We start from the raw sequence: 27,500 nt of genomic DNA on the forward strand, positions 1-27,500 counted from the left end.
ACTGCTCCCTTCCCAGGAGAAATCTTCCCTAACACAACTCCTCTAGGAACAAGAGCGGCCCGGGACAGCACTTTATACACACACACACAAACACACACACACACACACACACCGCAGTTTCTCCAGTTGTCTCTCATTAGTGATTGTGTGTATGCGGAGGGGGGGGGCATATGGCCTTGGTGCTGCCTGATAACTGTCAGCAACGTGCACTCGAGCGCAACATTAGTCACGCATCACACACATGCATCACACACATGCATCACACACTCACACAAACACACACACACACTGCTCTACCACAATTGTATCCACTGCGGTAATGATTATGGTGATAACAGATAAAAGTGGGGTAGATCTCAACGAGGGGATACCCCCGATATCTGCCCCAGCCAGGGGTGGCAGGGGGGCACAGGGGCAGGTGTGGAGATGAGGGGGTGGTATCAGGGCTTAGGGGCTCTTGGCCCTTGGGGAGCTGGAGGAAGCCTAGCGGGGCTTTTAGACTTGAAGCTGGTTTGTTTTCGTGAGAAATTAACATGAAGAGAATTAGACCAGGTTAAAGGGCACTGTGGCAGTCTGTCTCTGGAGACTGGTGCTGGCTGCCTAAGAGAGGGCTAACAGGCACGCGCACGCAGGGTGTGTTAGAGGAGTCTCGCTCTGAGCATCAGGTCTGTGCTTGTACGAATCTTGTAAGCAAATCCAGCACATTTGCCTGTCAGATTTGTGCATGGGTCCAGATGAACCATTAATGGTGTTTCTCCTTTCAGTGAAGGGTGCGATTTGGGTTGACATTGCAGTGCTCTTTATTTCTGCCTAAATGTTTGCCCCATTGCATTGCTCATGGTAGAGTTTTCCATGCCACTTCTGTGACACCGTCAGGAAGAGCTTGCTAATTAGCCCAGGAGTTTGTTGGTTAGCTGAGGAGCTGAGGCAGGTGTGTTCAGAGCAGGCAGGTGTGCGGGGCAGGTCTTCCAGTACAGGCTCTGGAAAACTACAGTACACCGCTATTCGATACATCCAGTCAAATGAGACTTTTGTTTTCTTTGCCATTTGGTCCTCACGTGTGACGAGGGTGATTCTGGAACTTTGGACCTTTGACAGCGACTTTCATTGGCTGATGTTTTACCTAAGAACAGGTTTTTTCGATTGGCTGAGTGACCGTATGAACGGGTGCGACAGTGTTGGGTGCTGCCGGGAGGGTGGGGGAGGGGTGGATAGATGCCAACAGTCCCGCTAGGCCTCAGTGGACAGCCACCAGAGAAAAAGCTTAATTACTGCAGGGTTTTGAAAAGTCATTATTTAAGAGTAAAGGCTTTCTTTTTCTCAGCGTGGGTGTGTATGTGTGTGTTTCTGTCTGTCTGTCTTTATTAGCCAGTCTTGTTCTCATACACACACCAGTGAGTTAGCGTAGCACGCTAACAATGTTTCTCTCCTTTTGCTCTCAAGCTGTGGAACGTGTTCGCTAATTGCAAACTTTATTAGACGTTTCCCTTTTTTTTATTCTCGACGTGAGCGAGCCTTGTTCTGCAGGGAACGAGCCCTGTCGTTTCGCTTTCCACTCCGGTGCCATTTTGGGGCTGACTCATAATAATAACAAGGCCTTTCAGTATGGGGTTGATAGGGCTATAGCACGGCTGCCTCCCGCACACGGGTTTGCCTCCAAAACAATAGCGCTTTTAATTTGCATAATCTGAATATATTTTCTGGCTGTGGTTTCGTTGAAAGTCATCTTAATTGCCTTCTTACTTTCTGCTGCTGAGGTAACGCAGGCCAGAGAAGAAACACAGGTTTCCTCAGCACTTCATAATTAAACATTTTTTTTGCCTTGTGTTTAATTTGTTCCTCCCTTTAATGTAAACCTACTGTCATTTCTTCTTTTTTCTTTCGTTTTCTCTCCCTTCCTGTTTTAATGGACACTTAAACAAATGTGTCCAATTTGAATGCTGTTATTTGAATGAACATATCTCATGCTTTTTTTTTTTTTTTTTTTTTTTTTTTTTTTAAGTAATGTTTCTCTTCCTCTCCTGTAATGTGTAGAGCACTGTTGAGGACCTCAGGGCAGAGCGGCTGCGCAGAGCATCCGAACGCCTCCGCAGCACTGTGGTTTTCAGCAAGGAGTCTGCCGTGCGCAAGACTCAGCTCAAGTCCTTCAGCCAATACATGGAGACCAGGCCAGGTGAAGCCCCGCCCACAAACGGACATGACTTTCCCGCCCCCTGCACTGCTATACCTCAGCTCCAACATGCACACGAGGACTCCATACATGTAGTCCCCATAGGTGTGACGCCATAATACAGACTGTATAGACACACAGACTCCATAGACAGAGAGATTCTATACACAGGGTCCATAGATGTAAAGACTCTACGCACACACAAAAAAAAATTCATAGGTGTAAAGATTCTATACACACAGACTCCATGGACATTGGGACTCCATATGCAGACTCTGTAAACGTAAAGACTCCATACATACAGACACAGAGATGTAAAGACTTAGCCTGCTCATCTCTGTGCTGTGTGTAGTTAAAATAAATGACAGGCTAACCACCTCCTTCTAATTTTCTGATCGGTTAATAGAACTGGACTGTGTTGAAATTTTTAGTCACTCTTTACAGAGCCCAGCACAGTCACGAAAACCTTTGTTTTCTCATAGCTGCTACTTTAGTTATAGCTTTCAGGATGTATACAGTTTAGCCAAAGTGTTCTTTAAATAAACCGCTTACAGCAGCTTTAATAGACTTCACATGCACACGGGGACAGGTTCAGGCTCGCGGTATGCCTAAAAAAAACCCCAAAGTCAGTTCTCTGGCTTTGCACATGCAGTGCTGAGTTTATTGTCCTTGGCAGCGTAATCCAATGAGCAAGCTGCAATTAAATCTTGTACTTCAGTTCATGAACAGCCAGGTGAGTTATTCGAGCCTCAAGGGCGGAAGTGAGAATACATCTGCACACGCCCTTAAGTCTTGGCCCCGCCCTTCTTGGCATTGGTCACATAACTAACACACACTGTCTGTCATGACACGCCCTGCGGTCTTGGCCCCGCCCTTCTCTGCGTGGGCTACATCACTGCTGTTCTTTCAGTCACGACGCGGGGGCAGACATCACCGGAACTGTCCGGCTTGCGCACGCACACACACACACACACACACACACACACACACACACACACACACACACCATACACTCCTAGCAATATGTGAAATAAATGGGTGTGCTCTGGGTACTGGATGGATATGTCTCAGGCACATTTGACATCGGTTCTGTGTGTTCGACTGGTGTGACTGTAAGTGGTCCTAACCAAGAAGGCTCTCCACAACAGGAAATTGCACTGTGGTTTACGTCACTGTACTACGGTAAAGGTGTAAATACACTCTCTCTTAACCCCCTCTCCCTCCACACCCCCGCGCTCACAGAGGTGCGGAGACAGAGGTCAGTGCCTGAGGAGCTGAAGTTTGTGGGCGAGGAGGGCGGAGGACAGGAGGCAGAGGGACGCAGGACCATGGACGATGAGGTACTTCCTGCTGCTTTTAATTCTACTGCCTGCTTCCTTTCCTGATTCTCATGATAAATCAGGGATGACACATTTCACTCCAGCACCATCCCTCTCTCTCTCTCTCTCTCTCTCTCTCTCTCTCTCTCTCTCTCTCATACTCACACACACACACATACATACGCACTTTTTTTTTTTTTTTTTTTTTTTTTTTTTTTTTTTAATACTGATGCCGATCATTTCTACCTTTAAGCCAGAGACACTCTGGCTATAACAAATTAAACTGCACTGATAACTGTCCCATCAGGAATATAAATAGTGAGGGGAGGGTGGGGGGGTTCTTCCTTTCCTTCTCTCTCCCTCACCATCTTTCACTTTCTCTCCCTCCTTATTCATAGGAAGAGAACTTTATTACATTTACAGTTAAACACGGGGTGTGGGTGGGTGTCTGGTACGGCACGTGTATGTGGGTGGGGGTCGGAGTGAGTGTGTGAGTGGCTGTGTTCGTCTCGGGGGCGTAAGAGTGTGTGGATGAGCGAGGGAGAGGCTTTGGGAGAGGGTGTTTGTTCGTGTGTGGCAGTGTGTGTGTGTGTGTGTGTGTGTGTGTGTGTGTGTGTGTGTGTGTGTGTGTGTGGAGACCCAGGCAAGCCCTCTCTCTGTGTGGGGGTTAATGGGTGTTGAACCCAGCCATTACCCAGCTCAGCCAGAATTACCCTCCCAATGATGTTTGCATTAATATAATATATATGGTAATTTCTGGCCTTAATTACAGCGGAGAGGGAGCGCTGATCATGTGTAAAATTGATTTTGGGGAGGAGTGTTCTGATAGAGCTGCTGGAGCTACCCGCCCTGTGATGGACGGCTGCACCAAACCCACCAAAAACTGCTGGCTAGCAGGAAAAATAGTGCTCCTTCCTCTCTCTCCATCCTCTTCCTCTTTATCTTTCTCTCCTTCTACTCCCTCCCTTCCTCTTTCCTTTTCTCTGTTCTGCTTTCCTATTAAAATGTGGCATATCAGCTGCGTGCGTGCGTGCGTGCGTGTGTGTGTGTGTGTGTGTTTTGTGTAATTTTGCAGCTGTCTTTAAATTGAGAATTTAAATGTATCCACTTTTTCTGCCCTGTTTGAGAGAGAAGGCGGGATGAGTGGATGTAGGGAGAGAGAATAAGCTGTGTGTGTGTTGCTCTGTCTGTCTCCCCTTACTGGTGTCCTGTTGAAGAGCACACTGACCCTTCTCACTCTGTTACTGGAGTCTGAAAGTGTGTGTGTGTGTGAGTGAGAGAGAGATGAATGAGTGTGGTGCATGTTTAATACTATAAAGGTAACCAATGCATTGGCCCCACTTAAAGGGTAGACTGTAGATTCCATCAACCTTAGTGCCACCATAGTATCCGTGTCATTACTTAGATGACATCATTTTTTTAAAAATAGAAAATAGCAAATGGAGTGCAATGAGCTATTTAAAAGCTCAAAAGAAAATGTCTAAATTATATGTCTAAAAAAATGTCGAGTTATATCTAAAATGTTTGTAAGAACACCACCACGTAGTTACTTTGTACGAGTATTTTAAAAATACAATTAGCCAAAAATGAAAATGAATGTAATGAATATCAAATCTTTTTTTTTTCTTTCCCGGTTGTTTTAAATTTGGAATTTGGAAGTGTTTGTATGTTCAACGTGACACTCATGCAGTGATGATTAACCTCACGTCTTTCTCTCCTCCCTTCTCTCTCCCTCTCTCCCTTTTTCCTTCACTCTTCCCATCTCTCTCCCCCCCATGTTTGTTCTTGCCCCAGCAGAAAGCGTTCAAAGACACCAGTCAGTATGTGGTAGGGGAGCTGACGGCTCTGGAGAGTGAGCAGAGGCACATTGACACTCGCGCGTCCTGCGTGGAGAAGCGTCTTCGCTATCTCATGGACACAGGTACCGCGCCCAATTACGCTGTAAACAGTTTTGGCAAATTGAGCGTTCACTAACTCTTATGGAGTTTGGGAAGTGGGCACGTTTGAAGCCGATGTGCCCGGGCAGAGGCGGGCGGAGCGGGGGGGGGGCTAAAGGGCGGTGGTGGTTGGGGGGGGGCTCTCTGGGCCGCGGCGATAAGCAGAGCTTCGCGGGAGCCGATAACGGCCACTGATAGCGGCCGCCAGCCGGGCGCTATTGAACAGAGCCCGTGCAGTAGAGCGCAACATGCCTCGTATATCTGGCCTGCATTGATATGCTGTAGCGGAGAGAGGGAGGGAAAGAGGAAGAGAGGAGAGAGATGGAGAGAGAGAGGAGAAAGAGGGAAAGAGAGGGTGGAGAGAAGGAAGACAGAGTGGAGGAATAGGTGTGGAAAGCAGGATATGGTGGAGGGGTGAAGAGGGTTCAGAGCAGAGGATTGTGGGGTGGGACTGGGGCTGAAATAATGCCATACACATAGATACATGCCGGTGCACTTTCTCTAAAACACACATAGATGTAAAGAGGATCCCTGTGTGTGTGTGATTTTTCTGCTGTTAAAGTGTGACGTGCAGCTCTGGGCAAGGAAGGAGCAGTGATTTCCGCTCCGCCGCTGAAATCGGAGCCCAGGGTTCAGCCACAGAGCCACTGATACTAAACAATCATTTTTCCAACAAGGACATCCTCTGACAGCCAGAGAGAGAGAGAGAAAAGGAGAATGAGGGAGGAAAAATAGATGATTGGGCTCATGTGGTTCTTGGTTGGTTACATCGCTCCGATATCAGAACTCTCTCTCTCCATTTTGTGTTCGCCATCCCCTACACCCGCCCCATCCCCCACCCCGTCATGGTCCCACCCTTCCGTTGACTGTCAAGCCTGTATACTCCAGAGGCATTGTGGGAACCTGGATGGGCTTTAGACTTGGCTGCGATATGAAAAAGCGGAAGTTGGCCGCATAGAACACCAACCCTACGCCCTCAGATACATCTGCACATGCTCACACTTCTCAGAGAGCATGAAGGCGTGAGCAGGCGAGAGACAGACAGAGGGAGGGAGGGAGATGGACGCATGTACCTGTGCGTATGGCATGCCGACCTGCGTACTCCGCAGCCCTCAGATTTGGAGCGTGAGCAGGTGTGTGTACTTATGTGAACCGTGCATGTGTTTTTGGACTGTGGGCTTGTGTCTGTGTGCACTACGCCTACCAACCGTAATCCTGCAGTGATGTACAGGTTAACGCAGCAGTGCGGTTATACCAAAGAACTGCCCTCCAGTGCACTCCGCCCACTTAGCCCACAGCACAGTTAATCTTCCTAATGGCCAGAAACCATCCTCTTTAACTAACTCCTAATGCACCGAGAGATTCATAATTATGATCTCTAATTATAGAACAGTGATGGTTTCCTCCACTTTGATATATTGGCTCTGCGTGACTTTGTAGAGGAAGAAAGGGGAACAGCCCAGTGTGTGATTGCCATGGCCGTCATACGTGGGCTGGTTTCTGGGTGACTGTAGGCATGAGTCCATCGCCCAGTAACCAGAGTTGTGTGAGAACTCTGTGTTAGCTGCAGAAAGCTTCATAAACTTTAAGGTGCATTAAATCTCACATTTGTGTGCTTTGTACATTTACAGCATTTAGCTGACACGTTTATCCAAAGTGACTTACAATTATGACTGAATATTCAACTTGAGCAATCGCGCGTTAAGGGCCTTGCTCAGGGGCCCAACAGGGGCAACTTGGCAGTGGTGGGGCCAGAACTGGATCATTCTGATTACAAGTCGAGTACCTTAACCACTGAGCTGCCACTGCTTCGTAAAGTGTTGAGATGCGTTAAAGCTCATGTTCATCAGCTCTGTAAAGTGTCTTTAGGTTGAGCTGCGTTAATGCACTTTGTAGAGTAGCATTGTTCGATAAGTTTGATTTTAAAAGCTAATGAAAGACAGCACTGATGGTGGGCAGAGCTATCAATGAATGACAGCATGGCTGCAGCTATGGGAGCCAGTGGGCCACTGAGAACTGGGTACATTCTTGACATTTCTGAGCAATTACAGAAAAGTACTATTGCCGTGTGTGTGTGTGTGTGTGTGTGTGTGTGTGCGCGCATGTGCGCGCACGCTCGCAAGTGTATATGTGCACGCACGTGTGAGAGTGCGTGTATGAATGCATATGTGCGGTTGTGTGTATGCGTTTGTGTATGTACATTTGAATGTTGCAGTGTAATCTAGGATCAGCTGTGTCCGTGTGCTGGGTATAATATGAAAGCCAGACACTGACTCCAGACCAGTTAGAGAGGCAGCCTATCGGGTCTAGCCTGTATTACACATGCATGTGCAGAAGATAGATAGGGCATGCTCAGCCAGGTGTGGGTGTTCCAGCACAGGTAAGCCCATGTGCGTGCGCGTGTGTGTGTACCTGTGTGTATAAACCTGGGAGGACACACTTTCACTGCTGAAGACAGAAAAGCTGAGCTTTCTGATGGATAAAGTTCCAATTGATCATTGTTTTACCAGCATGAACTGTGTGACCCTGCAGGAGAGGGAGAGCAGCAGGCATTCGTCTGTTCATAAACTAACCCTTCATTCAATATCCATTTATTTACTTTATTCATCTATTAAGGAGCGTTATATGTGGGATAAGTGTAAACATGTAACTCCTTCCCATTCTCTCTCTCTCTCTCTCTCTCTCTCTCTCTCTCTCTCTGTGTGTGTGTGTGTGTGTGTGTGTGTGTGTGTGTGTGTGTGTGTGTGTGTGTGTGTGTGTGTGTGTGTGTGTGTGTGTGTGCCCTGCTGCTCTCCCCTAGATTAAGCACACTGCTGAATTCAGTGCCGCTGCGTCGGCTCCCCAGAAGAATTCACAGTAATTGGGCTGCTTAATTTATTTACTGGGCGCAGTTCACAGCACATTAGAGAATGGAGATAATTGAACAAGAATTGTCAAGTGTCTTCTGATATCAGACACATTACAGAAGGGAGCATGCATAAAAACTCCATTTCTATGCAACCATTGTTTATGGTAATTAAGTACACAGATTTATTCCTTGGTTGCCTTCCAAGCTTATGGCAACCACCATTGTTGTCCTCTATTAATATGTAATCAGTAAATAGTTTAATTTTCTAATCTGCAGTTGGAGAATTCACTTTCTAACAACTCTTAATTATGGCAGCACCCCAATGATGTGGGCACCGACGAACTTGCTGTCCGTAAACGGGGAGGCGGAGTTTTCCCCATGGGGGGTGAAGTTCGCCCCAGGGAGGGGGGCGTTCTCACTGAAACTCCTGCTTAATGACCTTATTTGTGCACCAGAGAGAGTACGGCCCTTTTACACCCCCCACCCGCTAAAAGAACTCAAATAAATGAATTAAAATGCTTCAGAAATGCACCCTACAGCCACAAATATATTAAACACTCCTAATATACTCATTTTGTATTATCATTTAACCATTTGATATTCTCATATTTTTGATAACTATATCAATTTTGAATGATTTGACGGGGAGAAAAAAAGGAGACATTGGTGGGTGGGGGTCTATTCACCTTTGAAATTGTCAGTGTGTTGAACCACTGTAGGTGTGAGTGCTGTATTGAAATTCTGGTATTGAGGCGTGTGGGAAATGTTATCGGTGCTGCTTTTGATACTCTGCCAGCTGTCTGAATGCATGTGCCTGAAAATCACCACCGCTTCTACGTTTATGCACACATATGATTTTCAAATTACCTTATAACTCACAACAATGAGCGCAATTATGAAAATAATGGCATTTAAAGTCACTGGCAGAAGCTCAGACCTAGAGAGCACTCGATAAGGCCGATAAAAAAAAAACAGTCTGAAAGGTAAAGGGACGAGTTTGAGGTGAGATTAACATATGTTTAAAAATTGCACGCGAGCCTGATAAGACTGATGCAGCTTTTATTTCACCCTAATCCCCCTTTTCTCCCTCTTCAGGCCCAGAAATTCATACAAGACAGATACCCCTGGCCCAGAGAGCAAGACAGATACCCCTAGCCCAGAGAGCAAGACAGATACCCCTGGCCCAGAGAGCAAGACAGATACCCCTGGCCCAGAGAGCAGGACAGATACCCCTGGCCCAGAGAGCAGGACAGATACCCCTGGCCCAGAGAGCAGGACAGATACCCCTGGCCCAGAGAGCAGGACTGATGCCCCTGGCTCAGAGAGTCAGACAGATACCCCTGGCCCAGAGAGCAGGACAGATACCCCTGGCCCAGAGAGCAAGGCCGATACCCCTGGCCCAGAGAGCAGGACAGATACCCCTGGCCCAGAGAGCAAGGCCAATACCCCTGGCCCAGAGAGCAAGGCCTATACCACGGGTTCTGAGCAGTGTTTCTGTGGCAGTGTTTGCACTGGGATTTATAACTCCCTGCTTCTGTAACAGTGTTTACACTGGGGTTTTCAATTCACTTCTGCTGTAGTGTTTACACAAGTGTTTGGAACTTCAACAGTGTTTACATTCACTCGGGGTGTTGGACAGATATCATTGGGTCAGTGAGAGGAAGGTTCACCCATGTCATCCTTTGCTACACTGCTCAACAGACCTGACGCCATGGGTAGCACAGAGTTGTGTGTCGTTCATGCAAAAATGGCTGGGGTCTGTAATTCACTTCTGCTGTAGTGTTTATACTGGGGTCTGTAATTCACTTCTGCTGTAGTGTTTATACTGGGGTCTGTAATTCACTTCTGCTGTAGTGTTTATACTGGGGTCTGTAACTCACTTCTGCCGTATTGTTTACAATGGGGTCTGTAACTCACTTCTGCTATAGTGTTTACACTAGGGTTTGTAACTCTGTTTTGCTGTGGTGTTTACACTGGGGTTTGTAACTCTGTTTTGCTGTAGTGTTTCCACTGGGGTTTGTAACTCTGTTTTGCTGTGGTGTTTACACTGGGGTTTGTAACTGTTCTGCTGTAATGTTTACACTGGGGTTTGTAGCTCACTTTTGCTGTAGTGTTTATACTGGGGATTGTAATTCCTCTGCTTTTCTCTCCAGTGTGAGGGCTGATGTAGGTCTGAGTTTTGCTTACAGAGAGAGTGTGTGTGTGTGTGTGTGTGTGTGTGTGTGTGTGTGTGTGTGTGTGTGCGTGCGCGTGCGCACGCGCGTGTTCGCAAGTTAGTCTATGTATGCGTTTGTGGTGTAAGTATGTGTATACATGTGTGTGTTCATGTGCGTGCATGTATGAGTGTATGCATGTATATATTTGTGCATGCGAATATGCTTGTATAGTGTGTGGTTGTGTCTTTGCGTACGTGTGCTGGTATGCGTGTGTTTGCATGTATTTGTGCATGCCTGTCTGTGTATGCTTGTACACGTGTGTATGAGTGTGTTGGCTGCTCGGTGTGTAACTTCCCCTCTGTCTGCCTACAGATTTAAGCTGGCCTACGTGAGGAGCATGGGGATCTGTCTCTGAGCTCCCGCAACACAAACAGCCAGCACAGCTCTAAGTATATTATCAGCCGACTTCTTTCACAAACGTATTGCTAAAGAAGCTTAACATTAATTATTGTAACTTTGGGAAGATTACATCCACCGCAGGCTTGTAAGCGGTGGCATAGTCCTCTTGACCTCCTGTGCAAGAGCTTAAAGACACAAGAATGGCATTTCCCCAGCATTAATGGGATAACCAGTCTAATCTTTCAACAGTAAGAGAGGAAAAAGTGTTCTGAGCATAACACCCGCCGTTTGCAGGAGGAGTTTTGTGATGTCTCTCGTCATCAGCGGACATTAGTTTACATCACTGTATTACTGCGAATTCTCTCTCTCCTTCAGTCTTTCTCCCTCTCTCTCTCTCTCTCTCTCTCTCTCTCTCTCTCTCTCTCTCTCTCTCTCTCTCTCTCTCTCTGGGTTTGCATGCTGCATTGGTGCCTTGTCCACTCTAATTTCAAAGACCAAAGACTTCATCTTGCCTCCCTGCCGGGACTGCGGGCCAGTGAGCAGAGAGTGAACTGTGAGACAAACGCAGGAATGTTCCTGTCAGAGGCCAGGGCCAGATCAGGGGGAGACTGCCTCTTCAGACCAGACTTAATGCTGGACTTTGTCCCACCACTTCAAGGGCTGGTTAACATCAGAATGGTCCATTTTCAGCTGGGGCGTCTTCTTTTTTCCCTTTTCCTATTTTCTACCTTTGTTTCACTTTCACGACAGAGCTTGTAATTGGGTTTCCGTTCAGCTTGTTTCAAAATAATTTAACACCTCCCCACTTTATTTCTCTTTGGGGCTGCGTCTTTTTGGGTTTTTTTTTTTTTTTTTGCTTGTTTGTTTGTGTTAGGAAAAAAATGCATACTTAGTGTGCCTCCAGAGAGAGCAAGAGAGAATGGCCACTCGTCAGCCTTATGTAATCTCCAGCACCGTTTGTATGTTGAAGCAGCGAAAACAGTTTAATTAGTTAAGTGGCACTGACTTTGTGCTCTGAACCCCCCCCCCCCCCCCCACTCTACACCCCCCAGACTTACCCCTCAGTCCCATACCCAGGCCCACACTGGCTTTTCCCACATGTGAGGAAGGTCCCCCCCCCCCCCCCCTTTTCTTTCTCCTTTCGGTCTGGTATCAGCTTTTCAAACATTCTTTAACAGTTGGATGAAAGGGGATTTTTAGGAAGATTAAGGAGCAGGATCCTCCAGGCATTGTCTGAGAATCTTCAGATAAAGCGTGGCGGGTGGATGGAGCTGGTGGGAGGGGCCATGGGGAGGGCCTGTTGGGTGCTGCTCCTCTCCTCCACTTTGAGAGACGTGTCATTTTCATCCCCCCCCCCCCCTCTTTTTTTAATAACTGCATGGAAATTATGATGAGCCTCCGTTGTTCCTCCCCCAGCCCTTCTCCCCTGTCATATCCTTTTCTCTCTCTCTCGCTCTCCCTCTCTCTCGCTGTCTGCGTTGTTCGGCAGCCTCGTCGTCCTTTTAAATTGTTGGTGTGAAGTTAAGTTAAATGCCGCTGCGACTAGCACGGCGGGTAGTCGGCGATAGCCCTGATTAGCATTCTCCAAAAAACGCAGGCACAGTGACGCCGCTCATTCTAATCTCCCCTTTATTGAAGCACCTCGAGGCCTTTTCATGGGCCGCCCCTCTGTCTGCCCGCAGCCAAGGCTTTCAGCGTGTCCCCCTGCAAAGCCAGCGTGGCATGGGCAGACGCACACGCCGGCCGTTCCTCTCCCCTCCTCCTGCCTGCTCTCGCAGCTCCTCTGGGCCCACACATGGCTTTATTTTCATCTTCATCATACAGGAAATTTGATCTTTTCCTTCTCCTTTGATTTCTGAAACGCTCTAGGGATAGTAACACTCTAGGGACCGGCTACTGGTCACAAATGTTATCGTCAAATATGATTCAATTAAATGATATTTTTGGTCTTGCCGCTTAGATTGAAATAGGCTAAACGGAGTCACGAGCCAGTTTCCGTGTGTGAAGCGGTATTTGCATAATTGATCGTTATTTGGTTTACAAATTGTCCATTGACAACATAATTGAATTTTAGCAGTGCAGTAAATTAATGGACCTTTTCATATGGTAACTGATTAAGACACACTTTACAATGAGGTGCAGTGACGTGGGGGTCGGCCCGTAATTAGGGCTTTGACGTGCTAACGGCCGGGCCGTGCTACCCGGGTATTGTGTGTTTGCCTTTGTACGAGACTCACTGCTGGGGCGCGCTCTGTCACCTCCGCCGGCCCAGCCCCTCTTCTTCTGCATGCCGCAGCAAGTGAGCGGCAAGCCGTTCCAGCCCCCTCCCAGCCAATAGAAGCACAGTTTCTAGGCTATTGTTGTGCTGTTAGCTGCTAAGTAGGGAGAGATGGAGAGATAACGAGGGAATGGGGCTCTGTACTTACAGTAGGGAGGAGCCCCATTATCAGTTTGTCCTTAAGCAAACCTGAGAGGGGAGGGGATTTGGGGGGGGGGGGGGTGCCCGAATCCACAATGCAGATGTGGGAGAGGAGGCTAATACTGTTAACAGATCCATTACTCACTCAGCTTACTTCATTAAGTGAATTGGGTGGCAACCATGTTGGCCTTGTTGAAATGCGTGCAATATGACACTGCTCAAATTTGTTCCAACACATAGCCCGGGGGGGGGCCCCAGTCCGCTAATAGACGGGGAGGGCCAAATTATGCAGAGTAACCAGGAGGGGCAAGTGACAGCATACACACAGGCAGTGCAACACTGCTATAGTGAGTTGTCGTAAATGTTCTTTTTCTCTTAATCAACAGTACTTTCATGGCCAGGTTCAACAATGTTTGTGTCACTGTTCTCATGTGCGCCTCTTCCTGTTGGCGATCCAAAAACAATCACGAGTTTCCTTGGGTTTTTTTTCTACAGAGGCCAGATTTGCATACTTTAGTGCGTCGAGCAATTATAATTCTTATTTAAACGAGTGAAAATATGCAAGCATTGTTTGAGCTATTATTGACTGAGTGTAGGTGATGCATCAAGGATTTAATTCATCAAATAAATCAAACAGAGGGAAAATGTAGAGGTTAAAAAAAGCATGTTAGCGTTGCAAGTAAGTCATGCTAGCTCGTTAGCTGAAGGTGGCTGGTTTAGCCCCCTGTCCCTCCAAATTAATTTTCCCTCTTCTATATTGGTAATAGAAACAGTAATATTAGTAATTGTTCTTATACATTAAAAAGTGTGTGTGTGTGTGTGTGTGTGTGTGTGTGTGTGGTGTGTGTGTGTGTGTGTGTGTGTGTGTGTGTGTGTGAGAGAGAGAGAGAGAGAGAGAGAGAGTCTGGCTCATACTATAAAATAGAGAATGCTTAACAGAAAGGTAGAATGTAGGATGTTGATACTTTAACTTGAATTAAATAATGTTAAAACAAACGGAATTTTTCAGAAATGTTCTATTAATAAAAGCATTGCAGGCTTTGTTGGGCATTTCTATTGTGCTGATAGGAGTATTAGCAGTATTACGTCACTGCTGCAGTTTCTTAGAAACAAGAGCCCTTGTTCTTATGATGAAGAAAAAGAACTTTTTCCAGACCATTGTTGCATCGTGAAGTGTTTACAGCTGCCCTATTCTCAGAGTGAATGTGATACTATGATCCCTCACTTTGCTCTTATCTTTCTGCCATAAATAATAAAAAGAAAAAATGGCAACAAAGTCAGATAGCCATGTTAAGATTTAGGTTTTATTTTTGTCAGAAATGGCTGTAATGATTAGAGTCAAGCATAGTCAAGTCAGGGCTCGGGTACAGTATCCACGGGTCCAGCCGAACGCGTTCCATTTGGCCGCGTGGAGACTTTTGTTGGGGACTCCATGCGAACACAGATACATATGCATGGGTGCCTGCCTCTGTCCTGGAGGGTTCTCTTTTACACCCACCCCCATGCCAACAGGCCTCTGCGCTCTCAACTAATCAGTGCCTCAGATAGCTGCATTGTGGCCTTATGCAAATCTGTTTACATTGGAATACGGGACTGGAGGGATCCTGGGCCCGGGCTCCGCCGTTGAACGAAGAGAATACCCAAGGCCAACAAATAAATGAAAGTTTGCCCAAATCCGTCAGATAATGGGTACTGTGTTCAGACTAACCACGGAGGAGAGATAAACGCGGGGATTACTCGGGGGTTTTGCATCAGTTGCTTTCTGCTGGGTGGCCTCACTTGTCAAAAAGAGGGGAGGGGGAGGGGGAGGGGAGGAAAGAGAAGGTAGAAGAAAGAAAGAAAAAAACATTTAACACAAGCACATTCACATGGCGCACTGAGAGAAGGAGTGCGGCTAATTCCATCAAAGCTGCAGAAATCAAGTATTAATTTATTCTGTCCCCTCCCTCCTACCGTCGCCATTGTTACTTCGATTGTTGATCACTTCGGTAACATCTGGTCTCAGTCGCTTTTGGACGCCGGCTGGCGTCAAGCCGATGACCAGCCAAAAAAAAGGCAAAACCATAATAGCTTGGATGTTTCACACAGCTGATTTTTAATACCAAGCCTTTGGTTATAGAATAAACGTTGAAAGGTTTGTATTATTGCATGTCTCTTGACTACAGTGGTAAACGTGTGTTGACCGTAACCCCAATACACAGTGCCCTGTTTTGTTAGAATACTAACAATCTTGACTCTGTTTGCTACATTTGGAAAAACTTTGTTGTTTTAGGTGTTTTAATTTAGTTCACATCTTTGAGAGCGTTACCAACCAATCTACAAATATCTTGACATCCAACTTCTCATACGGATTCCATACAGTAAGAATCCGTCTTCACGAGTGTTCCTGAATGTGTGTTTGGCAGGCCCGGCGCAGCCGGGAGCTTGTGAGAGTGTCTGGTGATGCCGAGATGTGCTGTTTGAATGGGGGACTTTGAGGGGCAGCAGATTATGACTTGATTATACCGTCTTCTCCCAGCTCTGGGCGAAATGAGCTGTTGACATTCTTTGGGGTCATCTCCCAAGATAGCAGGCCAACCACCAGGATTCACCCGATAAACCCATCCAACTAGACCTTTATCCATTTCACTACAACTAGGAAAGGTGGAGGAGAGATGAATACTGTTAACTTTGATGTGGTTAGCCACACCCCGACGCCCCACCACCAAGGGGTGGGGTTTGCGCCAAACCCCAGGGCCGTTAGCCAACGAAGGGGGCTGATGCCGAAATTATATTTGCACAGTTTTTGAGCAAACGCATGTCAACATGTTTTCAGACAGCTATTAAAGACTCGATCGGAAGCTGGGGAAACAGCAAGCAGACAGTCACGGGATTAACACCCTGTTTACCAACAGACGGCACGCTGGACCTCTGTGGCGTGTGCTTTAGCAGGGGGGTTACCAACAGACATCCATTTTCTGTGTTTTGCCATGTTCGCCACTGCTTGTTCTAGCCGTGGTGTTTGATTTTGCCGGTTGTGTTATTTGAAACCTGTTGTAGTTTTGCTGAAAACCAGCCCGAAAGTCACAGCAGTTTCATAACGAGCGATTTAACCGTTCCAAAGAGCTCTGGGATATCTTGTTGAAAAATAACTAATTTCGAACGTCATTTTGAAGTGTACTGACATGCTTGTTATATAATATGTCCACTCCTGGTGTATACGCTCCATCATGTATATACGAGAAAGAAACATAAATCAGGTACATAGCAAGTCTTCCATCTGATGACGTGTCAGGTTCTCTCCATCTTATTCAAAAAGCACACACCCCTCTGTAATGCCCTTGTGTAACGTGGGCTGGCACAGGGCCCTGCTGTGAGGCAGACCTGGAGCAGAGACAAAGGCACAATGTGGCAGGGAGCTTACCACCGACCGCTCACGCTGACGCTGGCGAACAGGGCAGCCATACATCCTGGCCTCTCCACTTCTGTCCCCATGCTAATGAACCGCCGACTCTGATCTTTCCTCCGCTCGCCATGTTTTCACCGACTTCAAGGACCACATGGCGCTAGCAAAATAAAGACGGCTAAATGAGGATTTTTAACGCTTTTTGTGTCGGCGGCTCGGAGCTTTTCAGCCGGGCGCGCTCATTTAATCTTCCCTCCGAGAAAGAAAGGGAGGAAAATGGAAGAAAGGGGAGAAAAAAGGTAAAATGTGCAACGAGGACTTCGAGGCGGCAGCACGGGAGGGGAGCACTGTTAGGGTATCGCCCGATTTCCTCTCCGGGCGAAGGGAGAGGAATAAAACGATCTCTAAATCACAAACATTCAAACAAATCTGTCGTCTTTGTTGATCAAATTCTTCTTTTTCCCAAAAAAAAAAAAAGGAATGTAAAAAAAAAGAACAAAAAACAAAGCAACAACTCGTTGTTAAATATCAAGAAACCTTCGCTAAAACTCAATAATATCACTGACGCGTCACACGGTCCACTTGAAAGATCTCGAACAAGGCTGAGAGATAAAGGGTGAAAGAACGGCCAGGCTTGGCCCAGACCCCAGCAGTCAGCCTGCCCCTCTCTTTAATAGCGTCATTCTCTATAAAAGCCACTGGGAAGCACCTCGCATTAGCTCTGGAGATCACTAGTTAATAGGATGATGTCTTTTAGCTTTTGTTATGAGATTATTAACCGGGATAGGTTTCTCTTCTCATCCGAGCCACGGCCTGGAGAGCCTGTTGAACACAAGTGCTAAAATGCGCCATCCCCTCCCCCACCTATATTGTCCTGGCCTCATATTGTCCAAGCCTTTTTAATGAAACACCTTTTTCCTGAGGGCTTCACCAGGTGATCTTTCTTTTAGCGCTCTCTCATCTGCCACTCGTGCAATATTAATTACCTGAAGTGTCCTGCTTTCTTCAAAGGCTCTTGAGTTCTGGCGCTGTGTTTAACATGGGCAAAGCTGGCCCAAAGTGAGAGAGCGAAAGAGAATGAAATGATAGTCAAAATAAGAATGAGACCCAGAGAATGAGATCTCTGGCTCCAGACCCTTGCCCATTAGCCAGTGAGGGTTAATTTATAGAACCTTATTTTCTGCTGTTCCTGGTTATTATATTATTTTAAGCATTAAGTCAAACACTGAAATGTGTCATTTTCTGTCTGCATTAAGCAGATCTTATTATCTTTGTAAGTAATAAAAAATTGAATAAATCATTATAAACTTGCTTTCTGAGAGATTAAAAAAAATTGTGTAAATGGACTTTAACTTATTAGGGAAATTACGTGTAAAATATTTAAATGACACCATATTCTGTCTGCACTATATTCTCTCTGTTTTGGTATTGTCTGATTGTTACTGTGGGTCACTGTTAGTGCATCGTCATAAACAGGCTGCCCTCACAGTTAATTTAAAATCAATAACACAGTTCAATGTTTACCACAAGAGTCCAGGAATATTTCACCTTCTGAGCGTCCCACATGTCGTCCTTTTTATCCATGTTTTGCGTCCATCCATCACTGTGCATCTCTTTAATATTTGGGCAGTGTAGCGCTGTGTTGTGTGGTGATGAGGAGTGTTATGGTTGTTTTGTAATGTAAACTGCCTGTCCGGGTCGTTGTGCTCCGAGCCAGGGAGAGATAGCGGCCAGCCTGCCCAGGGATTAAGGCAGGAGGTGCAGCCCTAGCTAGCCGATAGTCTGTCAGGTCGTGATAATGTTTATTGATTAAAAAAAAAAAAACAGTTTAATAGAGTGGGGGGTTGTGGACAGAGATGGACGTATTTGTGATTGCTGAAGGTTGACGGACAGCCAGACTAAAATTCATATTGCCTTTACCTTAGAGAGCGTGTGTGTGTGTGTGAGAGTGTGTGAAATATAGAATTTCAGGTAGGGAGAAAGAGTTGAGTTAGGTGAATTGAAAATAAATTTTCAGGTTAAATGTGGATAAAAAGAAAGAGAGGGAGAGAGAGAACTCTATTATGAAGAAGCTGTTTGTTTTACCCCTCCTGTGAGGGTTTCAGGGCTGAGGTGTCTTGGCTGTTAGCTCACGGACAAGGCTGTTTGCAGAGCGCGTGTTTGTGTTTCCGGCAGTGTGGGGACACATGAGAGAGACATATTAGAGGGAAAACCCCTATCTCTCTCCAGCCTCTCTCCTAACACACACTCAAACAATTACATGAAAGGATGGCACGATAACGCTGTATGTATAGCCAAGACTTTTCTCTCATTAAAACCGACTTTGTCCGTGTGTGTGTGTGTGTGTGTGTGTGTGTGTGTTTCTCTCCCCGCAGTGTAAGGGTTCTTATGGTTATGAATTCTTTTTCTTAAGCCGCAAAGCAAGCAACAGTAGGTCAATAATACCGCGGGCAATTCAAATCTTTGTCGTGGGAGGCTTGAAGCCATAGTTGGTGAATTAAACGCTAAAAGCTCTGTTCACAAACACATTCAACGCACACAGATATGTCAGCGTGGTGTAATGCACACAGACTTCTGCTCTTGAGCCAATCGTAAGACTCCTGCTACTGAAAAAGCATGTCAAATTCTTTTTGTGGAATTTTATAGAGATTAAATGATTTCCCATACAAGTCCCGTGGTGAAGCCCCTCCATCCAATGATTGATTTCCTGCAGCAAGAATAATAATAATTATAATAATAGCGATGTGTGCAATTGCACTATTTTTTATTTTTTTTTATTATGATTTTGTACGATAAGGCTGGTCACTGAAGAAGATCAAACGCCCAGCCTTTCTTGTTATTTTGTAAAGCGGTAATATGCCTTGTTGCTTTCTTGGTCTCCGTGGTCACTTAGAAGATCAGTGGCATGGAGGGGAAGAGCTTCGCGCTTAACCAGTTTGGCATAAATAAGTGAAAATGTGTTCTGTCTATTTTGAAACTAGTGATGGGCCTCCTTAACCACAATGGCTGCCGCTTTATCCTGAGATTAGGTATTGTGCTTAAAGCAAAACTGGCTTCCCTCAGCCGGGCCCAGGGCTACTGCTGCCCTTTCATTTCACGCTAACAAGACTTCTCCATGCCACAGCCCCACTCTAAGTAATTAAATCAATCCTTTTGTACCTAGCGCACCCCCCCTCCCCCCACTGACGGGCAAGGGCCTGATTGTTCCCTTCATGCATATTCAGAAAGACTCTTGCCGACAGACCTTTAATGAGGTCCTACTCACTCGCACAAAACAATGTTCATCTTGTTCTTTTTCGTTTTTCCATTTCTGATTTTTCTTTTTTTCCTCCTCTCGGTGGAGCTCCTCACAGCAGCTGAGCACAGATGCAGCACACACTGAAGGACTGTCCAACCCTCTTAAAAGAAATGTTAAGAAAGTGTCTGCTGCAAAGAAGTTGAAATTTGGGCCTTAAAACTCCGATAGACAAATTGGATTACTGTGCATTGGATTAAAAAGAAAATGGTCGGATAAGAAACGAGAAGAGCTTGCTGTGATCATAGGATTTAATAATCTCCCCCCCCCCCCCAACAGAGTAAAGAAACTTAGTTAGAAAACCTCACTACATTCGACATTACTACTCACTACAGTTGAAAGATTATCTAAACCAAGTGAGGGGAAAAAAGGTAAATTAAACAAAAATGACAACCAGAGCATTTCCCATACTGGGAATGTTCAATTATGTTCAAATTTGTGTGGTTTATTTATTTTTATTGTTTTGCAAATGTCTGAACAGGAATGCCTTTAAATTCACATCATTCATTTGCCTTGTTATCACTATAAATAAAGTTGAAAGGCATGTTTGTTTTGATGCATGCACTCAGTGTGTTTTAGTGCATGGTAACCTCCAGGATCATTCAAAGAAAAGAGATACATAAAACACATTATGTACTGTGAAATGTAATATAATATGCAAAACACGAATCCTAAATATAAGGACACAAAACATGAATCCTAAATGCAGCTGAACAAACTTTCTATTTAGTTCAGAAATGTTCATAAGGGTTTTAGACTGTGTGTATGCACGCTATAGCTGAGAGTTGGTAATCAGTAAAGGATAGCCGGGAAAAGGCAACAATGTGTAGTATGAGGGGATTTCATTAATGCTATCTGGTTTAAATGTAACAGTGGCTGTGATGGTTATCTTAATCTTATTTGGCTATAGAGGCTAGTTCACCCAGACACGGCCGTAAACCCTCAGGCCAACCAGCCAAGACTGCCTGCCTGCAGTGTGTGTGTGTGTGTGTGTGTGTGTGTGTGGGTGAGAGAGAGATAGATTTCTTGCATGTATGTATTTTGAGGAAGTGTGTATTTGTGCATTACCTTGCTGCAGTGAATAGGCAAGGTCATTGGCGGTGATTAGTGAAAGATAGGAAAGAATGCGCAGGCATGTTAAATCCCTTGTAAGGAGATAGGAGTGAATTGTATTTTTTAGAGGACAAAATCGATTACTGTAAACTTGCTGCCTCAAGATTTTTATGTGGAAAATAATTTCAATGTATATCTATTTTTTTTATTGTTTTTCTTCTTCCATGTCTTAAAAGTTTTTATTTTTGTTTTTATGTAAACAAAAAATACTTAAGATCCTGCTTGTTGTAGAATAATCCAGTGTATTAAATATTATTAGATGTGGAGAACATATATTCTTTCATAATATATATATATATATATTTGTTTGTTTGTTTGTTTACTTATTTATGTGTTGTCCCTCAAGCCATGAGGGAACATGACCTGAAGTGATAAATGTGATATTTGGCAGCGCAGTCCAGTGCCAAATATTATGTGGAAGAAGAAAAATGCATCTCCCTGTGGCAAACCAAACAGGAGAAGCAGGAACCAGGGGAGGAATTCCAGCTTCTCCTGCTGGCCCTGGGTCAGAACCTGCTAGGGTCAAAGGTCAAGTCTTGGCGATGTTGGCAGACGGACAGCGGTGTGTGTAGGCATGTATGGGTGTTTGTGGGTGCGTGTGTCTGTCTGTGACTACATGACACAAAATAAGGAGTTGGAGAGCCCTTTTTGCTGACCTAGCTCAGTCTACACACACACACACACACACAACGCTGCTCTGGCTTCAGCCTCTGTGATGCGTCTCCTAATCCACGCCTTCCTTCCAGTGTCACACAGGCTTAATATTACCATTTATTATTTGCTTGTTTCATTTGGCTGTGTGGAGCTACAATGACCTGTCACTGAACACTTTATCCCTCCTGAGCCATGCTATTTAAAAGTTGACTACAGTAATCCAAGCCCTGATTCCCAAATCCCAGTCCTCCCCCATTCTCTCTCTCGCTCTCTCTCTCTCTCTCTCTCTCTGTCTCTCAGTCTTCGTCGTCATCAAATAAAAAAAAATTACACACATCTGGCTCTGGCAGACACGAGAGCCGCTCCTCAGTGGAGGGCCAGGGTAAGGGGGCGGAGCTGGCGTGGGCTTTGTTGTGCCCGGCAGATTTGTGCCTCGTCACATGACTAGAGTCAGTGTCACATGGTGCCTGCTAAGTAAAGCGAGGGAGAAGGAAAAAGACATGTCACTCTGTCAGCGTTCTCAAGCCCCCAACAGACACACATGCTACAGCAAACTAATTCCAGAGTCTTCAGTACCAGTGCACCAGTTCCATTTTATTTGGAGTTATTGAACATTTCATAGACCATTTTATGACGAGCAGCGTGACGTGTGTGTGACCGTAACTTCCTGAAAAAAAGAGCCCCAAAAACAAGAGTAGGGGACCCCCGTCGCCCCATTTGACTTTGGTGACTGAGCGCGGCACCTGTGAACGACTGTTATCGGAGGGTGCTCTAGGACGTCTCCGTCTCCCACGGCAACCCCGAGACCACTCTTTCTAATGGCGGGACCCGGGCTGAGATGCTTGTTCTGTTTCTGACGCTCTCAGACGCTGGCGGGCATCAGGCACTGATGAAGCAGGCAGGTGATTACATGAGGTGCTCTCATCTCCAATCCGCTTTCATTCCCCTTTAAAACAAATAGTTAGTGTCGCTGAGGCGTTTAGGACGGGGTCCCCCGCCTCAGGTTTATGAATGGGCTGCTGCACTTGTGAATGTACCTGCTCTGTGTGCTTTGACCGTGTTTGACACGCGAAACTGGTCAGCTGGAGAATTTGAGCAGTTGAAAAGAAACAACTGCACTGGCAGATTCTTCCATATTTAAACATAAAGTCCTTTTAATGAATGTGCACGTTATTTGAAGAAAGCTTTAATTGTTTTCTAAGTTATTGTAGCCATTGACCACAGGCTTCACCAGTGCTCTGTATTATTGAATTTATAGCCTCTGCCTCAAGGTGCATCCCTTGCATGTGTTGGGATGGGTGTGGCTTCATCTGCACATATGGGAGTAGGGGTGGCCTCACCTACGCACGTCAGATTAGGTGTGGGCTTAGCTGCACGTGTGGGGATGAGTGCGGGCTCGCCTGCACGCCCCACTGAAGTGGTCACTTGGCTCCTGTTTTGAAGCACTTTGCACATAATACACCTCTGGTCTGAAGAGTGTGGGTATCGCTCGGTCCTAAAGCAACAAAAAGTGTTAAACCCAGCAGGTGTGGGAGCATAACTAACGGCCCATAATCCTGCCACCTAATCTGGCCCTGCCTCTGTTTTACTGACAATACCATCTTGCGAAGCGTCTAATATGCTGCACGTGGCCGTGTGTGGCTGAGAAACGGCCTGCTGTGCGTCACTCGTGGTGGTGGAGAAGTGTGAAGAGCGCTTAAGTCAGACAGCAGTTTTATGTTTTTGTTTTAGCAAATAAAGAGCATGTGATTGACACAAAGATACACACTGAAATTAGAAAGGCTCATTGCACACCTGCTTCACCATAAAGGCAGGATGGCTGCAAGATACACGCCATCACCAACCTGTCACGTATGGCTTTATAATACATGAAACCAGTCATTCTCCTGACTTTAAAGATCTTATGTTGTTGAATATGTTAATAATAAGTCATCATGAATTTTGCTTCCGTTGCTCAGTGTGTACCGCACTGTTTTGGACACCCACACCAGTGTTGAATTGTTTGTTGGTGCTATGAGCAGCCCTCGCGGTACACAGTGTGACAGCCATGACTGAGGAGCTCTGATGCGTGTCCACTCATCTGTCTGTGTGTGTGTTTACATTTACTCTTACAGGCAAGAATAAGGAGGAGGAGGAGGCGATGATGCAGGAGTGGTTCACACTGGTCAATAAGAAGAATGCCCTGATCCGTCGCCAAAATCAGCTGTCGCTGCTGTGAGTTCCTGCTTGTTCTCTCCCTCTTCCTCTCTTCCTGTCTCTCTCTCTCTCTCTCTCTCTTCCCCCCCACTCACTCTTTCTGCTCTTCTTTCTCTCTGTCTTGTTGAAGTGTTAGTCCCTGTGTACTGTACTGTTTAGAGCCCTCCACTTCAGACCCCCAGGGGACTCTGGCCCAAGAACAAGGTCAACTGGTAAAGGGAACTCTGGTCCATCTGGAGAAAAAGCTGGTCACATGACTGTTCTAATGAAATTCACTGCCTTATTATTCTATCCATTAGCTGAATTGGATTGATCAGTTGATACCATTCTGACGTGATGATTATTTAAGTTAATTTGCGTTATTTTCAAAACCATTGGCAAGCATTAGGTAAATTTATGACAAACGGCTATTGTTTTAAATGTGGCATAATATGCGTTTGAATCTGACTTGTGTGAATTGATTATTGCATAATGTTACACGCCTTGTAGCATCTGACAAAGAAATAGTAAGTCATTTGTGATCTGTCTCTTCCTTTGAATGTTCAAATTGGACACAATAAATGGGGGGCCGCTTTTTATGAGAGAGACAGAGAGAGAGAGAGAGAGAGAGAGAGCTTCTCAGCCCTCGCAAATGAGAGATTGGAGTATTCTAATCACATTATATCACTAGAGAGGAAAACCGTTTTAAGTGGCCAATTAAAAGGGTCTTTTTCATTATTTTTTATGTCTGTCAATTTGCTCTTTGTTGCCGAACAGGCAGATTCTATTAGAGGCCACAAGGAGCTAATTTCCAATACATTTGAAAGAGGTGAAATTAAATTTGCCCATTGATACCCCCTCTCTCTCCCTCTTATTACCCCCCACCCCCAGTCGTCGCTGGCTCCAGTCCGGCGTCCTGCCACCCCAAGCTGCGTTCCCAGCTTCCCTACGCCGTGCGGGTGTCACTTATTCGCAGTAGATTAATGCAAAGCAGCAAGGTGTTGGGCGAGTGCTTAAATCAATGTTTATTAAAGGTTTCTTTAAGTGTTTAATGATTTAGTAATTAACATATTGATGAACTTTTACAACTGGCCCAGGGAGAGGGAGCATGATCTGGAGAGACGCTTCGAGCTGCTGAACCGGGAGCTGAGAGCAATGCTGGCGATTGAAGGTAAGCGAGAGAACGAGGAGAGGATTTAGGAACGGGGGAGGGGTTTGGGGGGCGCGCGCAACGTGGCGAATGTGAGCAACTCCTGGCTCTTGCATTTTCCTCCTCCTGTGCTTCATCCCTCATTGTTTTAATAATAGTATTTTTGGCACTTGTTTCTCCACTTTATAAGCTTTTGTTTTACCCCCCGTATTGGATTTCGAGTCCAAGTGTCCGTGTTTGCCGCGCGAGTCTCGAGTTTTACTGCAGCGCGTACGCTTGCACATCGATGGCGTGCCTGTGCGAGTGACCGGGCGCTGCAAGGAATGGGCCACGTTTGTCATCTTTTTGAGCGCGTGTTCCCCAAGCAGGAAAAGAAGGCTGGCAAAAAAAAAAAAGGCCTGTTGTGTGGTATCAAAGTTGTCTGTTTAACTTTAATCCCTCTCACTGTGTCACCCTTCTCACAAAATGAACCTTTCTCAATCAATGCAAATTGATTTTGCTATTCGATGGTGACCCTTGCACCCCTTGGCTAGCCATGGTAATTTCTTTCTGCACCTGATAAGCTACCTGATCCATCATAAATCAATTCTAATTAGTTTGAGGGGGTTGACTGTGGACATGCATAGCCAAGCAGAGCGCTAGCTCCACCCTGTGTGGTTGTATTTCTGCTCCACACAGGCTCCGCCCCTACCTGCCTTCCTCTCCAGCTTCACACCGACGTGAAGCATAAGATGCATGTCGCAAACGCAGCTCTCCCATGTTTCGCTTTTGGAATACGGTGCAAGAAGAGAAGTTCCTGTCATAATTTTCTTTTTCCCCTAAAAGATGCATTGGAAGTGATGCTTATTTCTCTGTGTACCTTTTTCATGTCTGCGGCCTGCCAAGCAGGTGCCGCTACTTCTGGTGAGACAGTGCGGTTGTCATGCAGGTCATCTCATATCAAACAGTGATGCTACAAAATGAAGCAGCCAGTACTAATATTGAATTTATTCTCAGAATGTGTCTTTTTAAACAGGCTCTATATTTATCAAGGTGATTCCACTAGTCCCCCAAACCCATCAACCCGTATAGTGAAAACTTGTTGCATTTTTATCGGCCATGGGTACATTTCTCTCTCCCTCAACTCCCTCAACTGTCTTCCTCTGTGTGTGTGTGTGTCTCTCTCTCTCTCTCTCTCTCCCCCCCCCCTCCCCCCCAGGCACGGGGCTTTTCTTCGCTGTGGCAGTGATAGTTCTGAGCTGCTGGTGAGGGCAGCATGCGCATCACTTTCTTATTTGGTGCTCCAACAGGTCCTTTCACAGCCAGCCAATGCAGACAGGTCATTTCTGATTTGGTTGGCTGGCTGATGACAGTAGTAATAGAGACCACTGGTGTGTACACACACACACACACACACACACACGCGCGCAGGCACACACACATTTTCCTGTCTCTCTCTCTCTCTCTCTCTCTCATATAAAGTACAGACACTTCATCTGCTGTGTGAGCTGATATGGTGTGTGTAAGTGCAGGGCCCAGGTAAGATTCACCTTTACCTCAGTGCAGCATAAAGAGTGAACACACTGATGTGTGGTAATGATGCACTGCGCTTGTCTGGTAATGATGCACAGTAATGTTTGGTTATGGAGACCACGTGTTGTGTGGTAATGATGTTCGTCTTGTTACCGTCCTGTAAACTCTTTTTCAATTTATTCCTCAGAAGGTGAATCACAGATCACATTTCATGTTTAAAATACAGATGTCATTTCATAACACTATTTTGAATTGGTATTAAGCCCAAGTCTTTCAGGAAATCAGGTAAGGCTGAAAGAAAGATGCGCGCACGCGCGCACACACACACACACACACACACACACACACACACACACACACAACCACGCGGGAGGGGTGGGTCTTGAACAAAGGCCAACTGACAACATGGGGAAGATTCAGGCGGGGAGGGTTTTCCATGCCGAGTGTTAATGTCTAGTAAATGAGAACCTGCTCTTTGGTATTCTGGATTTACAGGCAACTTTATGGAGTGGGTAAAGAAACCCTGGGGATTGAATGTGGCCTTCTACAATATGCCATGGTTCTTACTTCTCTGCTTCCAAATTGATCCTTTTTGCCCTTTTTTATCAGCCTGCCATAGTCACACACACTCCCTCATGTGCACGCGCGTACACACGCACACACACACACACACACACACACACACACACACACACTCTCTCTCTCTCTCTCTGTCCATCTCTTTCTCAGTTCAGACGTGGCGCACTCCGTGTTATTTGAAAGTGGACGCTCCTCTCTTAAAGGGATTTATGCATAGGTGCCCTATTTTTTTGTTGTTCCGGTTTTATATGATAAGCTTTTTTATATGTTTCAAATCAATATGTAATCCTGTGCAGGAGCTTATCCCCCCAACAACCCCATTTGTAAATCTATGTGTGCTTTGTTGGCCTCCCAGACTGCTGTATTCGCTGGATTGATTAGGTGCAGTG

General features: G+C 45.8%; 1 protein-coding gene across 4 annotated transcripts in view; it reads left to right on the top strand.

Moving 5' to 3' along the window:
* Positions 1–27,500, top strand: part of ehbp1 (EH domain binding protein 1) — a 119,021-nt gene that overhangs the window by 85,926 nt on the left and 5,595 nt on the right. For 3 of the 4 annotated variants that reach the window (XM_027017819.2, XM_027017815.2, XM_027017818.2), the window contains 5 exons: positions 2,035–2,173; positions 3,413–3,510; positions 5,284–5,410; positions 23,810–23,909; positions 24,968–25,041. In XM_027017819.2, the coding sequence (XP_026873620.2) occupies positions 2,035–2,173; positions 3,413–3,510; positions 5,284–5,410; positions 23,810–23,909; positions 24,968–25,041 (538 nt within the window). The remainder of the gene's footprint in view (positions 1–2,034; positions 2,174–3,412; positions 3,511–5,283; positions 5,411–23,809; positions 23,910–24,967; positions 25,042–27,500) is intronic. The other variant, XM_027017817.2, reaches the window with a different exon arrangement.

This window comes from Electrophorus electricus, chromosome 13 (genome assembly GCF_013358815.1).
Source record: "Electrophorus electricus isolate fEleEle1 chromosome 13, fEleEle1.pri, whole genome shotgun sequence".
Classification (NCBI taxonomy): domain Eukaryota; kingdom Metazoa; phylum Chordata; class Actinopteri; order Gymnotiformes; family Gymnotidae; genus Electrophorus; species Electrophorus electricus.